Source organism: Micropterus dolomieu, linkage group LG23, assembly GCF_021292245.1.
Source record: "Micropterus dolomieu isolate WLL.071019.BEF.003 ecotype Adirondacks linkage group LG23, ASM2129224v1, whole genome shotgun sequence".
NCBI lineage: Eukaryota > Metazoa > Chordata > Actinopteri > Centrarchiformes > Centrarchidae > Micropterus > Micropterus dolomieu.
In genome coordinates, this window is record NC_060172.1 from 6,943,888 (window position 1) to 6,958,530 (window position 14,643).

General features: G+C 41.0%; 2 protein-coding genes across 2 annotated transcripts in view; one reads left to right on the forward strand and one right to left on the reverse strand.

Annotated features, from left to right (window-relative positions):
* Window positions 1–990: 990 nt before the first annotated feature.
* Window positions 991–6,288, forward strand: cnot8 (CCR4-NOT transcription complex, subunit 8). The gene is made up of 7 exons (XM_046039438.1): window positions 991–1,115; window positions 2,403–2,613; window positions 3,230–3,423; window positions 3,518–3,679; window positions 4,467–4,611; window positions 4,750–4,860; window positions 5,465–6,288. Exons 2-7 carry the CDS (start codon window positions 2,497–2,499, stop codon window positions 5,591–5,593), a joined length of 858 nt encoding a protein of 285 aa, XP_045895394.1. The 5' UTR covers window positions 991–1,115; window positions 2,403–2,496; the 3' UTR covers window positions 5,594–6,288.
* Window positions 6,289–7,150: 862 nt separating this feature from the next.
* The window catches only part of gemin5 (gem (nuclear organelle) associated protein 5), a 19,074-nt gene continuing 11,581 nt past the window's right edge, over window positions 7,151–14,643 (reverse strand). Inside the window, exons 11-21 of the mRNA XM_046039571.1 lie at window positions 14,551–14,640; window positions 12,824–12,919; window positions 12,326–12,463; window positions 11,731–11,878; window positions 11,471–11,590; window positions 11,124–11,334; window positions 10,378–10,644; window positions 10,007–10,169; window positions 9,118–9,604; window positions 8,646–8,733; window positions 7,151–7,397 (exon numbers count right to left, since the gene is read on the reverse strand). Coding sequence (XP_045895527.1) covers window positions 7,233–7,397; window positions 8,646–8,733; window positions 9,118–9,604; window positions 10,007–10,169; window positions 10,378–10,644; window positions 11,124–11,334; window positions 11,471–11,590; window positions 11,731–11,878; window positions 12,326–12,463; window positions 12,824–12,919; window positions 14,551–14,640 — 1,973 coding nt within the window. The 3' untranslated portion in view covers window positions 7,151–7,232. The remainder of the gene's footprint in view (window positions 7,398–8,645; window positions 8,734–9,117; window positions 9,605–10,006; window positions 10,170–10,377; window positions 10,645–11,123; window positions 11,335–11,470; window positions 11,591–11,730; window positions 11,879–12,325; window positions 12,464–12,823; window positions 12,920–14,550; window positions 14,641–14,643) is intronic.

Below are 14,643 nucleotides of genomic sequence, written 5' to 3' on the forward strand. Positions count from 1 at the left end.
AGGAAATGTGCTTGTATTTTAGCGGACTTGATTCAGGGGGTTGGAACATGAATTACAGGTTGTGGTCATTGTGTACCAGTGTTACTGTCAAAACAACTGCATTGCAACACTGAAATTTTAGGAATTACTTAAGTACAGTCAATAAAGTGAAAAAATTGTTGTTCTTACTGCGTAATAAAATACAAATTTACATAAAAAATCATATGCATTTCAGAGATAGTGCCCCCTGTTGTTTTTGTTTTTTAGGTTAGTGTGTAATAAAGGACAATTCCTGTGCTGTCTGAGTGAGAGTTGTTGCCAGTGTTTGGTTGAACGAGTTTCTTTTGAGACATATATTTAGTGTTTTGGTGATTTGACTTGTGGAGGTGAGATTAACTGTTTGGCCAATATGCATGTTGGTAATGCAGACTGGATGAAGAGTTTTGAAAACATGGCTTTTGACCAATGTGTGTTAGCAATTGAAAAAATATATAAAAATACAATATACAATAATATAGAATAAAATACTGTGAAGAATGTTGAAGCACGTTTCTGCATTTCTGATTTATTTTGTTACATACATTTTAGTCAATAAAGTGAAAATATGTTGTTCTTATGCTATAATAAAAAACCGATTAATGTGAAAATCAATCACACTTCAAAGATAAAAGTTCATTATCTATGTATAAAGCTCCCTGTTGTTATTGTTTTAGGTTAGTGTGTTATGAGTGACAATGTAGCCTAAGCTTTCTGAAGGAGAGTTGTTTCCAGTGTTTGGTTGAACGAGTTTATTATTATTATATATGTACGGAGTGTTTTGGTGGTTTGAGATTCTTTTAGAGGTGAGATTAACTGTCTGGCCAAGATGCATGTTGGTAATGCAGAGTGAACGAAGAATTTTGAAACAGTGGCTTCAGTTTTGACCAAAATGCTTGTAACCACTTGGAAAAAAGTATTTTTTCACGTCGTTGCACGCTTTAATCCAGGAGGGGGCGGTGTGCACAGCCACCGTCTGGTTGCCATTCTCCAATATACACAAAGGAGAAGAAGCAGGAGAAGGAGGACACGAAGAAGAAGGAGACGGCGACAGAGGCGCTATCGACTAGCTTGGCTTGTTACGTCGTGGAAAATCAGAGGTAAACCTAGTTTTTTTAATAGTTTTATACTTCCCACAGTGAAACGCGGACATGTCTGCAGTGTGCGTAGCAAGTTGTGACAGGTTGAGGAGTGAAAACGCAGAGCTGTTTCATTTCATCTTTGTTCCGGTGATTTTAGCTTTCTTGGTATAGCGCGAGGGCTAGCTTGGAAACGTTAGCCGCTCATGCTAAGCACTCAGAGCTAATGCAGCGTCGTTTGCTAGTGTTAATATAATATTTTAAACTAAAGCAAAGTTGTTAAACACACAGTCTTCCCAAAGACTTTGAGGTAAATGGGCCGTTTTTAATGTGTCTGTTGTTACGTTGATATCAGTTGTGTTAGTTAGCCTGGTATCATAAACAACCAGCAGCTTGTACAAGGTTTGTTCATCTTGATGTCATGGTGACACAAAATAGTTCATTTAAAAGGAAATATTCATTCTTTAATGTTCCGGGGTTTGTTTGTTTTTTTCGTTAATGAAAATGCCACTTCACTCACTGCTATCTCAAAATCAGCCTCCAAAATCAACACATCTCTGAAACAGTTTGCTTTCATGAAGGTAGTGTTTATTAAAGGGCTGCTGTATTAGAGTTGGTTAGTTTTAATGAACTCTTGGTGGTGTAAGTTACCTACCTAATAATATCCTGGCACCTGAGAGTAGTGCACCTGGTACTGCAGTACTGGTAATACTTGCACGGGCTCCAGTCTTCAAGAAGAGGCTTTTACCCATCACCATCTCCTCCACAGTGTATTTTTACAGCTGGAAAAAAAGTCCATTGGCTGCACGGTGCACACAGCAAGTAAGTGCTGGGTTCGAACCCCAGTCGTGCCAGCCCAACTTTGTGGAGTTTGCATCTTCTCCCCGTGTCTGCGTGGGTTTCCTCGGGTTGGTCAGTGCCACTGACCTGTGACACTGGCACAGATCTGGAGTTGGTCCGTTGAGGGATGGGTTAAGTGCAGAGAATGAATTTCGTTACTGTCACATCTTTACCTTAATGTCAATGAAACACAAAAAACCCACGTCATTCCAGCTGCATTTTGCTTAATGCATCTTTGAATGAATCATCCATTTAAATGCATGTATGCTGTGAGGAGTTACATATTTACTTTTAAATAAAGACTCCACCAGGCTGTAATGGGCATTTATTGTAAATGTTCACACTAGATCCAAAGTAAAGTGGTACTTACATTAATCTCCAGCCTTGTTTGTCTGATATTATACTGACACCAGTGTTGCAGTGGGATTTAAATGCATTCTCTAACTCCTTATTTTCATCCTCTCCCAGAGTTGTCTTTCTTCATCACACTGCGTCCCCTTCGCCCCCTTCACGATCGCTGCTGGATTGTTGGGGAATTTAGCCCTCTTCCTGACCTGCCAACATGCCAGCCGCACTTACAGATTCCAGTCAGATAATCTGTGAGGTCTGGGCGAGCAACGTGGAGGAGGAAATGAGGAAAATCCGGCAGATTATTCAAAGCTACAATTACATTGCAATGGTAAGTAACAGACTTTAAGAGAAGTTATTGTAGAAATGAATAATTACTGCATTCTTGGACAGCAGAGTTACTATAAAGAATTACATTCCCATTTTTTTGAGTAACGTTGAATAAAAGACGGATTATCCTAATTTCTGAAGGCTTGAGGACGTGAGTGGTGATAAATGCTGACACATTTGAATATCAATCTGTGAAATATATCCTGTTGTTAGGGCTCATTATTCATGTATGTATTTATTTTTTAACAGGAAAATTATCCGTGTCGAGTAGCAAACAGGTTAACTTCAAAAATGGATTTTTAAAATTCATGTTAAAGTGGGAACACTTGAAATGGCGAGCTTTTTTTGTCCCCATTTTTCTCTTTATTTTCTGTTACCTGTATTAATTGCAAGCTGATCAATTTTTAAAAAAAACTGAAGTAAACAGTGTTTCCTTTGTCTTAAAAGTTGCAAGTGTAAATCACGGTATTTTTTTCAGCTAATTTGTAAAAAGTAGATGACGTAGATTAGGCAGGTAAAGGCAAAAAAGTTGATTAGGAAACTTGAGTGCGTGGTTATGTTATGACCACCACATACCGATGAGACATAACAGTGCGTTTTCTTTTCTGTTTAATCAGGACACAGAATTCCCTGGAGTGGTTGTCCGGCCAATCGGCGAGTTCCGCAGCACAGTGGACTACCAGTACCAGCTGCTGAGGTGTAACGTTGACCTCCTGAAGATCATCCAGCTCGGCCTCACGTTCATGAACGAGGATGGAGACTATCCTCCTGGCACGACGACGTGGCAGTTCAACTTCAAGTTCAACCTCACGTAGGCAGACTGTTTATACTCCCATCTTGTCTTCTAGCGCTTTCTGAAACTCTGCGAGGTTGGTTTTTTTTAATGTGTTTTTTGCTCCCCGCAGAGAAGACATGTACTCACAGGACTCCATAGACCTGCTCCAAAACTCCGGCCTCCAGTTTAAAAAACACGAAGAAGAAGGAATCGACACGCTCTACTTTGCTGAGCTCCTCATGACGTCTGGTCTGGTGCTCTGTGAAAACGTCAAGTGGCTCTCCTTCCACAGGTCGGTTGCTGGTTTTCACTCACTTGTGTTCTTCCCTTTCTAGCAAGAAATGTAGTTATGCTTGTAGAGACACCGCTACTTACATTTCTCACATCCTGTTCGGTTTTGTTAAACAATCTGTAATGGAACACACACCATGCAACTAAGGGAATATCTGTTTTAAATGTGTCCATCTATGCATGCTAAATATCTGCAGGAGTCGGCCGACTCAACCTCCACATCCAGCCGATCAGAGCAGGCAGCTACTTTCTCACTAGTTGTGTTCTTTTTTGTTTGATAAGGACTCATTCATTGTTTTTGAAACTAAGGGTTTTGTATTGAGCGCTGACTGTAGACATTTTGTAGGGTTCATTGATTCGTAACAATAATATTTTCTTTGTCAGCACCACAGCTGCTGAACGTCACCACTTTGTCGACATCTAATGCAGCGTCTCAGTTCTCCCCCAGGCTTTGAAGGGGCTTTTGAAACTTTTGTTTGGTTAATGTCTTCTCGATCAGTTACTGGAGCCAGAACAAATCAGAATATATGGATACCTGTCAATCAAGGAAAACACAGCCCACTTTAGTCCTCAATGTTACCTTAAAGAATTATAAAAAAGCAATTAGTAGAATTTGACTTGAGATCCTAACCTAATTTCTGTAATGAAGTTGAGACTAGTAACTGCGCCCACTTTACTTTAGCTTAAATTTGATCCATGGTGATTGCTTGATAGTTTGAACCCACTAACGTCATTTTAATCCAGTCCATCCTGACCTGAACCCTCCCGTTGTGTTCTCTACTTCTCAGCGGCTATGACTTTGGCTACCTGGTGAAACTCCTGACAGACGCACGGCTACCTGAGGAGGAACACGACTTCTTCCAGATTCTCAACCTGTTCTTCCCCGCAATTTACGACGTCAAGTACTTGATGAAGAGCTGCAAGAACCTAAAGGTACGGTGTACTGGATACGGAGATACAGGGGGTGGAAACTAGATCAGAGGCCTTGATTCAACTCAACAGTTTGAGACCGTAGTTGTTGACGGTGTTCATGTTGTTTTGAAGTCTTGAGACTTATGTGTGTTTGTACAGGGAGGGCTGCAGGAAGTAGCAGACCAGCTGGAGCTGAAGAGGATAGGGCGTCAGCATCAGGCTGGATCAGACTCGTTGCTCACTGGCATGGCTTTCTTCAGAATGAAAGAGGTACAGTCACAGAAATAGTCAGGGTTTTTTTTTTTCTTCATGGGACTGAAGTTGATCTGCAGCATAATCTTAACTTTTATTACCGGAACATTCTTTACTCGCTCTACCCTCTACCCAGAGGACTATGTTCACTGAAAACTGTGCTAAAGGATGGAAGTAGGAAACATCTATTTTCTCTCCATCCCAGTAAACTGCCTTTTGTCCATAACCCTCTGAAGGTCCACTAGTTTACATTAACGGGTCCCTCAGAGTGGAAACGCACAGAAAGCTGTCAACCAAAATGTACTTTCTGTCCACAGTGATACAGGACCAAAAAATACATTTATTTACAATGCCACTTTGTCCCTTCCAGATCTTTTCATTTATTAGATCTTGCACTATCCTATTGTGCTCGCTGAAGATTCACCACTTCGCATAGAAAATGAATGGGATCTGGCTGCTTTGTGTGTTTTACCCTCGCTGTAAATGTCCCACTCTAACTTCTGTTTTGAAAGGAAACGCATCCCATTAATTGAGTAATAAAGGCAAGAATAGCATGTGTGTTTTTAGTAATGCAGTCATCTTACTAAAAGGCCTTTTTTTTTTTTGTTTGTTTTTTGTTCAGCTCTTCTTTGAAGACAACATTGATGATGCAAAGTATTGTGGGAGATTGTACGGGCTGGGCTCGGGCTCCACACAACCCCAGAACGGCATCTCCAGCTCGGGTCAGGAGGAGACGAACAACAAACACTGACTGAGCGCTCAAATCTTCAAGTGGAATATGCACTTGTTTTAAAACCCGACCAGCAGATTTCCCCCCTGATCTCCCTCAACACTCGATCGCTGAACAAAACTCAATATATTTCTTTAAAGTTTCCTCCTGAGTGACTGTAAAATGGACTCTCAGCGACAGTGGATCCTTCACTGGCGTACACATTTTGCTTTTTAGTCGCTTTTACTGAGTATATGGCCATATGTTCAGAACCCTTTTTTAAAATCTGTCGGATTATTTTTTTACAGCGTTATAGTGACACCCTTCTTTAACAGCATGGGACCAGCTCCTGTATCTTACTGTGATTTCAGACCAAAATGTTGACAGAAACAGTTCAGACTCTCCTTCTCATCAGCGGGGTTCACCTCTTGTTGCAGGGATTTCAATTTTTAAGTTAATGTTGGAAGGGCCTGTAAATTACAATGTATAATTTTGATGAAAATAAAAATGTTTTAGCTCTTTTCCACTTTCAGAAGCTTTTAACAGTTGGCATCAACGTGGATAAACTGCTTGGTCATGCATGAGTTTCAATGGGCAAACTGCTGTCGTTCTGTACATCCACTCACCAAACCAAACTGTCCACCGTCCGGTTTACAGATGTTGTGGTTACTGTTGTTTTTACATTCTACATTGTTTTAAACAGTTGTATATTAAATTGTTTTGTATTTTGAATGTAACCATTAAGTATTTGATCTTTTTTACTAGCCGCACTCTGACACACGCCTTGTTCAACATTTGTTTTTAAAGGGTTTATTGTAGATATGGAAATTCTTGGCTGGAATTTGAAGCAGTAGATGAGACAAAGTAAAAGTTCACCCAAACATTTCTTCTTCTGTGGAGGGTCTTGCGCAAAAGTTATGCCTTTTTAAATGAATATCTTGCATCTAGATGTTAGTGGGTTTAAACTAATAAGCAATAACTATGGTGCAAATGATGTGCGTGCAGTTACTAGCAAAGCCTCAGCGTCAGAAATTAGGTTAAGAGCTCATTTTTAATTCTATTTTCTTAAATTCTTTTTAGATAATATTGAGGATTAAAGTTGGCTATGTTTGCTTTGATCGAAGTCTTTCCACTGTTTGACTCCAGAACCTGATTTGAAGACATCTTAGGCCCTGATTAATTGTGAGGGAGGACTTGTTTTGTCAGAAAAACATAATGATGGCTAGATTTTCCAGAATCCATGTCTTAAAATACTTTAGTTTTTTTTTTTTTTGGTACAAATTGAAATGTTCTGAAACAAACAGTCCTCACATGCGAGACGCTGGAAACTGATATGGCATTTTTGCTTAAATGATTTAATCAATTTAGCTAAATCAAAAAGTTAAGTTTACTTTGTACACTTTTCTACGTTGAATCACATTTTACAGATGAAGCTAATTCAAGTGAAGGCACTTTTAACAGTCAAACCCTCACGCCTACACAAATTACTCCTAATTTTAAACGTCTGTTCATCATCTTACAAGGCAAGCAGCTCTGACAGAAATAGGCCTCCTTCAGGCTTTTCTGGATGTAGACTAGAATGGACTCGATGTTTGCACATCATTTTGTAATTAAAGATTTTTTTTTATTCAACAAATAGCTGTACAGTGGAAGTGCTTCTTTCAGTCTACTAATGAATGATTCAGGTGAGGAATCTCTGGGAGGCTTTGAGGACAGAGGGACTTGCTCCGTATTTGCGGAGCAGATCTTTTGCGTCTTGCTGGAGGGACTCGGAGACACACGGTGAAGACTTAGTGACATGCAGGAGAACCAGGCAGCATTCAACAACGTCTGGGTGAGGATAGGCCTGAGAGGAAACACAGACAAACATGTACTTGTTCATCTCTATGCCAGACACTTAAATACTTCAGGAATTTATTGGAAGTTTTACAAATGTTTACAATATCAAGTAATTGTTGGATTCTAAGGCTGCAACAATCTTTCTTGCGCAATTCCAATACCTTACATACCCGATACCATTTCCCAATCTGATACCGGTGCTTCCACATTTAAACCCTGTATGTCTGTGGCCCTAAAATGAATCATTGCAACCGATATCAGAAATAAGGACATTTATGAAAAACTAATGTGGGTCGTCGTGTCATGACCAACCCAATCCACTTAATATGGTAACTTAACGACCCCAATACCAAATCGGATGGATCTGTTTAAACTACCCAGCTACAGCTGGAGCAGTGACTGGACCATAAAATAAAATGGGATCAAGTAGATCCTTTGGGTAAAAATGTTTGGTTTCTACCCTTGTGATTTTAGCATGATGGACCCATTTGTGCTCCTTGCTGTAACTTAACCTATTAAAAGGATGATTTCGGTGTTTTTAAACATGGGTCCTATTTTTACACATTTTGGTGGTGTAATGACTGGAAGGTACAAAATGTTTTGGAATCCGTGCAGTAGATGCTTCAGCTGGCAGCCGCAAACCGGCTGTTGTGTTTGCAACGTATTCCCTTCAGGGCTCTTTGTGCTCGTCAAAGTAACGTCCACAAAAGGTGCTTTTTTTCCAGGCTCCGACTGTTATACCAGGTGACTGACAACATCATGCAAAGGATCCCTACAACTAATACCCGGTGACACTCTTACAAGACACCCGCTCAAGGACAATTCTCACTGTGAAATCTTGAGAGGCCAGTTGTTGCAGGAAACGCTGGTGGAAATGAGGGAGAGGCGTTTGTTTTGTATGCAGAGAAACTGCTGGCAAGACTATTTCAACAGTCTCTTCTCTCCAACTCTGACTCACGTTTCCTCCAGCATCGACTCACCTCTCCAGATTTCAGAGCCTGAATTGTGCTTGAGCGAGACTTCTGTTTCTTATTAAAAAAACCCACAGGGCAGTCACTCGTAGGGATCATCTCCAAGATGTTGTCAGACTTGGTTTTTGATAAAGTTTATACATGTCTAACTTTTTAAGTATTACCCCACTATCCTCATTGAGTTACAACTGACATCCAATGCAATTTTTATCTGGAGCAAGAGGCCAAAAACACGGGCAGCGGCTCCTCTCTCCTTCTATAATCTCATACTGTATGTGTTGTACCTTGATTGTGTCAGGCAGGTCAGCCAGCTGTTTCTGGTGTTCTGACATCTTGGAAGACAAAGAGAGCAGAGTCTCCGGGTCCTCAGACCTGAGGGAGAGAAAATACAGACGCTTAAATAGACAATCATCAAAGTGTTCAAGATGAGACAACCCCAGGAAAGTATGACTCAATATGGCAACAAAAACACCTGCAAACTTACAAATTGGATATTATTAAGCTTTACATTTCAGATTAATCTATCGATCACCATTTCCCTCTGAAATATGGAGGGATAGAAGTAGAATAAAGTAATTAATTGCTAGCATGTTTACCATAGGGCATTGATTCTGATAATATCCCATTATCCTGCATCTTACAACCACTGCTCACACACTTAAACTCCAGTATACTGAATGATCTACTTATAAATCACCAAGTGGAAAAGAACAACAAATGAGTCGATCATAAATCACGAATTTCCCGAGCCCTCACCGTTGCCCAGGATCAGCGGACCTCTGGCTGTCTGATGCCTCTCTGGTGGCGGAGGTCTGCGCGGGCACATCGACCTCTTTCTCCCCAGAGTCGAGCTGCCCTCCCTCGACTCTGCTATGCTGCAGCACCATGGCTGCCAGCCGCTCCTGGATCTCTTTCACTGACCTCTGAGCGGCTTGACAGGCAGCGTGATCCTCACGCAGAAGCAGAGATGCATCAAAGTCCAGTTTATCGAGCCTCCTGGTTGCCGGGCAGACGCTCTCTTCTGACTTTCCGTTCACCGCTTTGTCCTTCACCTCGTCTCCAGTACTGGAGTCAGCTGCTGAGAGGGGCAACCTGTTCTGGATCTGGATGGAGTTGCTCCACCAGTGATCGTACAGACGCTGGTAATAAACAAAAGCCTGCAGACTGTTGGCAGCAGCTTTGGCTTCTTCTTCTGAGTGATTAAGTGTTCTGGGATGTTTCCTGGAACAAACACTAACATCGCCTAATGAAAGAAAGAAACAATTCTCACTCAGTCTAAAATAATATATTATGGTAACTAATCATTATTGCTATTATCTATTAATCTCTTGAAATTTTTTCTCTGAAAAAAAGTATAAACCCCCAAAATATTCAGTTGACAGTGATAGCAAAACAGAAAAAAATTTTATATATATATATATATATGAGAATTTGAATTTTGAAATTAGCAGCCGAGTTCCAAAGTTGCCGTTTTTTTCATGTCTGCCAGCATACACCATGAATCTTTTCCTGTGAATCCACAGTGGTTCAGTCCATCACATTTCTTGTTTAAATAACTTGCTAAAACAGTGCACCGTCAACATTAGTAAACAGTCTACAGTTGCGACTACTATTTATTTACACTTGATGAGACAGACAGACGCACCGTCAGGGAACAGAAGCCTGCAGAGCTCTGCAGAGACGCTCAAGTGTCCGGCGTCTCTGAGCCAGGCCACCGCCTGCCACAACTCCTTCATCAGCTGTCCATCATCGTCCAATAACCAGCTCAACACAGCACGGGTCAGATGGAGGGATGAATACAGCTGAACCTGAGGATGAATGAGACACAAGCACCAACAAAGAGAGAACAACAACAAGACAGTCAGAATCGTGAAGAGGTCCGTTTATCAGACTTCCTTCATCTCTGCTCTAACTTGTAAAAATCACAATCAGTTTTTGCCTCGAGGCCCTTTTTAACCAGCATGCATCTGAAAACATACTGTATAAAATCACTACAGCAGTTTCAGGACTCTGCACCTGTCTGAGAGGAACATTAGCGGTGGGTGTTGGACTCTCCACAGACTTCAGCTCCAGCAGAAGAGCTCCGACGCTGCGGTGTCCGGCGGACGTTTGGGAAACACCAAACTGCTGCTCCCACACGTCTCTCACTTGGTCCTGGATGCTGATGATGCGCTCAGCTGGCGACGCCCACGGGTGGCTGGAGACGCAGGACTGAGATACAACTTGAGTGTCTGTCAGCATCATAGACAGCAGCTCAGCAACGCAGATGTGCAGCCTGTGGACCTGCGGAGGGTTAAAACAAGTATTTGTGATTTCATAAAGACAAAAATCTTTTTCAAAAAAAAAAAGGTCAAACCTTCTTATTTGTACCCTTTTTATGAAATTATTAAATGCAGAGGAATAAACTTTAACGGTTGTTTTTATTCACACTTTGTGTTGCATGTGGACTGTAGAGTTTATTTTCACTATAGAAAACCTTTCATCCAGTCACAGCATCACATTTAATTAGTATATTCTCATAATGGAGATCCCAAATAGTGATATCAGGCTTCAATAACCCTGTCTTGTCTGCCATTTCATGGAGCAAAGAGGATAAATGCTTAAGGCATGGCGCAGCGGTTTCCAACCTGCTGGCTCATTTTGGTTGCATGTGTTTATGACCAAAGACTGATGTTCCCTTCTCAAACTGACAAAATACAGTAAAAATCAACATTTGTGTTGCAGAAATGTTTTTCAGTGTTGATGATGTTTTTGCCACTGACCAGCAGGCTCTCCTGTGAACTCAGGACCTCCTGGGCTCCGACCCAGTCCTGAGCAGCAGCCAGGTCTTTAGCACACCGCAGCGCCAGCGACTGAGCCAGAGCGACCTCTCCTGAGATTCTCGCTAGACTGGCGGCTGTCCTCAGTGAGGAGATGTCATTCTTCCTGGCGATAACTTTAGCAGCATCAAAACTGGCACCAGCAGCCAGGTAACTGGAAGACGAGGTTAAAAAATTAAAAATAAAATAAAGGTTACATGATGTGTTTGTAAAAGAGATTTATATTAAATTTTAACCACAACAGAAGAAAAGCTTGAAAAGCAATTTTAATAAATCCTTCTAATTCTCACCATTTAGCGGCTGCAGAGAAATGTCCGTCCTTCTCCAGCACGGCGGCCCAGCAAGTGTAGAGCTCCTTCAGGACAGGTTCATCTGCTGGCAGCCTGGCTTTGACCAGCGCTATGGCCTCCCTGACATGAAACACACACAGATCTGTTCTGTTAGCATATGCCAAGATCAGCATGACTTTAAGAAGTGAAAAAAATTATAGTATATGACCAAAAGAAGCCGGTAATCACTAGCTGTGCATTAAAAACTAGAACAAGTGAACCTGTAGAGCTTGTGAGAGCGCAGCAGGTCAATGGCTTCGTACAGCTTGTTGATTGACAGCAGATGGGAGGCTGCCTTCAGGTACTGCTCCTGCAGACACAACTGCTTGACAAAGGCCTCCACTGTTCTGCTCCACACCGCGAACCCGGCTGGACGAGGAAGCACACAGGCATTGTCGCAATATCCAGAAGCCTCTTAATATTGTATTTCATCACCTTATAACATGAACGCAGTGCCACATTATCATGATACATGCACAACTACTATTCCTCAGCTTTATTTAGCAAAGTTCTCCCTGTTGGACTCCTGATGATGTGTTTGTCAAGTAAAGGTGTTCAGTCATTCACAGCCTACTAAAAACTGTGTCAGCGAAGTGGGCAACTTGTAATCACCATTAAGTAACATAAAAGTAGACAAATAGTTTAGAAATAAGCGGAGTTTCTTATTCTTATGAGATAGCAAGTCAACATTCTGACAAAATTATCTTTGTGAATTCTTACAAATTATTTAAGAAAACTGTCTGTAAACTGTAGTCACAAACGTGCTTCAGGTTCAGAGTGTCAGCTAAAGATCAATAAATCAACACCAGCCTTTACCCATAGGAGCGATGGAGAGCAGGTGGTCATTCAGCTCTCCCTTCTCTGTGGCGAGCTGCAGCGCCCCCTCCAGGTCTCCGCTCCACAGCCGCAGGTACACAACAGAGTCGTAGTGACCCGCCTCCACGTGACCCTCCTCTGAAGAACAACAGAGCCAAAATCTTCACTGACACAACATGTGACATCTTCTCTCCATTTAAGGTTTCTCCAAAGAGCTGAAATATGTGATATGAATTCCTGAAATGAACACTCATTTAGTTCTGAGTTTGAGTCTGACAATGTGTGCACCATGAGCACGTCAGGGGATCTAAAAGGTGTCAGTTGTAGTTATGTGCTCACTTTAATTAAACTTGTAAAACTATAAATGGGCAGATGAACAACGTAAACAACAGGAAACGTATCCGTGAAGGACATGAACACGTTTTATTAACCGTTGTGTGTTAATCAGAGAGTGCACATTCAACACAAAGAAAGTCCAGGGTGGCAGAAACAGCGTACCTTCAGCCTCAAACATGCGGTGGAGAGCCGGTCTGTCAGAGAAGAGGCCCAGATGGAGATGCTCTCCCTGGCCTGGGACACAGCCTGCAGGGGGAGCTGGAAACCAGCCAAGCACAAACAATCCAGTAAAATCAGTAAATCGTATGACATTTGCTGATAAGCATTATTTTTGCTGGTAACTAAAGCGTCAACCTAAAGTTACCAAACCAGAAATGCAAAAGATCCAGCTGGTCAGTATTGTACTTGATCTTTACCTCCTTGCTAGGAAGCTCTGTAGGGGAGAGCGCACGTTTTGTTCCTTCTCTTTTCTCCTTTGTTTGTGTAATTAGGAAGTAAGGTTCAGTATTGTAATAACTTTCTTTTTGGTTCTTTGGTAGTTTAGATTTAGCAATGTGATTTTACTTGGGGTTATTGTGCTTGTTATTTTAGCCTGGACTGTCCCTGAAGTTCAACTTCAGCTCCCACATTTGGAAATAACAGAATCTGAAAAAGAATAAACTGACTCTTCACACTCTTCATCTGGCTCAACTGCTGTTATCTTCCAACCAGAGTGAAACATAGCGTCTCCTATAAAAGTAATCAGGGTCATTTTTTTTATAGGGTGCCATTTGGACTTCATAACGTGGGATAAATGAATGGTTGATTTACCCATATTTTAAAGTTCTATTATATAAAAGATAAATGTAACTTTATGAAAAACATCTGGGATGAGCTTAGACACCTTTATTGTATTAAATTTAGATATATTAACAACATGTGACACGCGGGACATGTCCACCCAGTTAAGAACTTAGATATTTACAAGTGTTTTCAGGGCATGATTGCTACTTAAAATGACATGATATATGTTATAGGTCCCTCACTCTTATTAGATTTCTTTTTTTTACAATAAAATAATTTTTAAGCAGCATAGGAAAGCCTATATTGAGTAAAACAAGTGCACATTATTTCCGCACACGTCCACCCTGTTAGTGTCTACACTGTTGAAAAACTAACAGGGTGGACATTTTGAGCTAAAGTTAGCCTTTTGCCTGCCTGTGAGAGCATAATGGCTAGCGTGACCTTCAATACTAGATGAGGAATCTATAAGTTTTTCACAAACAATTTTAGAAATTTGAATTGAAATCTACCTAGGCCTCACAGCTATGCACACACAAGCTATGTTCAAACACATTAAAGTCTAAAATCTAAGCTAAATTTCCCTCCACTGGTGTGATGTCACCTGGTCAAGCAGAGGGATGCCATTAATTGTTGTTGTTTGGTTTTCTTTCCCCACTTAAAGGAACAGTTAATGCAACTCAACAGGGTGGACAGTGGTCCCTGGGGACAAACATAAAACCTTATTTTTGTTTGTACAAAAGTTAACGATTTTGATCCAATATATTTTGAACAGGACAATTAAAAAAAAGAATAAGTTATGTTTTAGATCTAAGTTGAATGATCAACACTGGGGACATGGCAAAATCCCATAGTACCTCTTCAACCAAAGCTTTTAAAATGTAAAAAAACAACAATGTAATCATAATTAATATCAATTGACCTTACATGAAAAATCAAATGGAACTAGTGTTTGTCCAAATTTATACAAAACAACATGATTTGTACTGGGGACACAAAAGGCACCACATAAAAAAAAACTGACCCATCAATAAGTTCAGTCTTATAAAATGTGTCTCTCTGTAATATGATCACTAAACCAAACCTCTCCACAGCAGATTCAGGCTCACCGTTGCTGTGTTTGACAGAGGCCAGTGTGATGCAGTCTTGCAGCAGATCCTCTTTGGGCCGATGGTCCATGGAGGTACTGAGGGGCAACATGG

Excerpts from the sequence above, each read along its gene's own strand:
- cnot8 (XM_046039438.1), top strand. The coding sequence starts at position 2,497 with ATGCCAGCCGCACTTACAGATTCCAGTCAGATAATCTGTGAGGTCTGG. Across the intron at positions 3,680-4,466 it reads AAGTGGCTCTCCTTCCACAG|CGGCTATGACTTTGGCTACC; the intron begins GTCGGTTGCTGG and ends TCTACTTCTCAG. Across the intron at positions 4,612-4,749 it reads AGAGCTGCAAGAACCTAAAG|GGAGGGCTGCAGGAAGTAGC; the intron begins GTACGGTGTACT and ends GTGTTTGTACAG.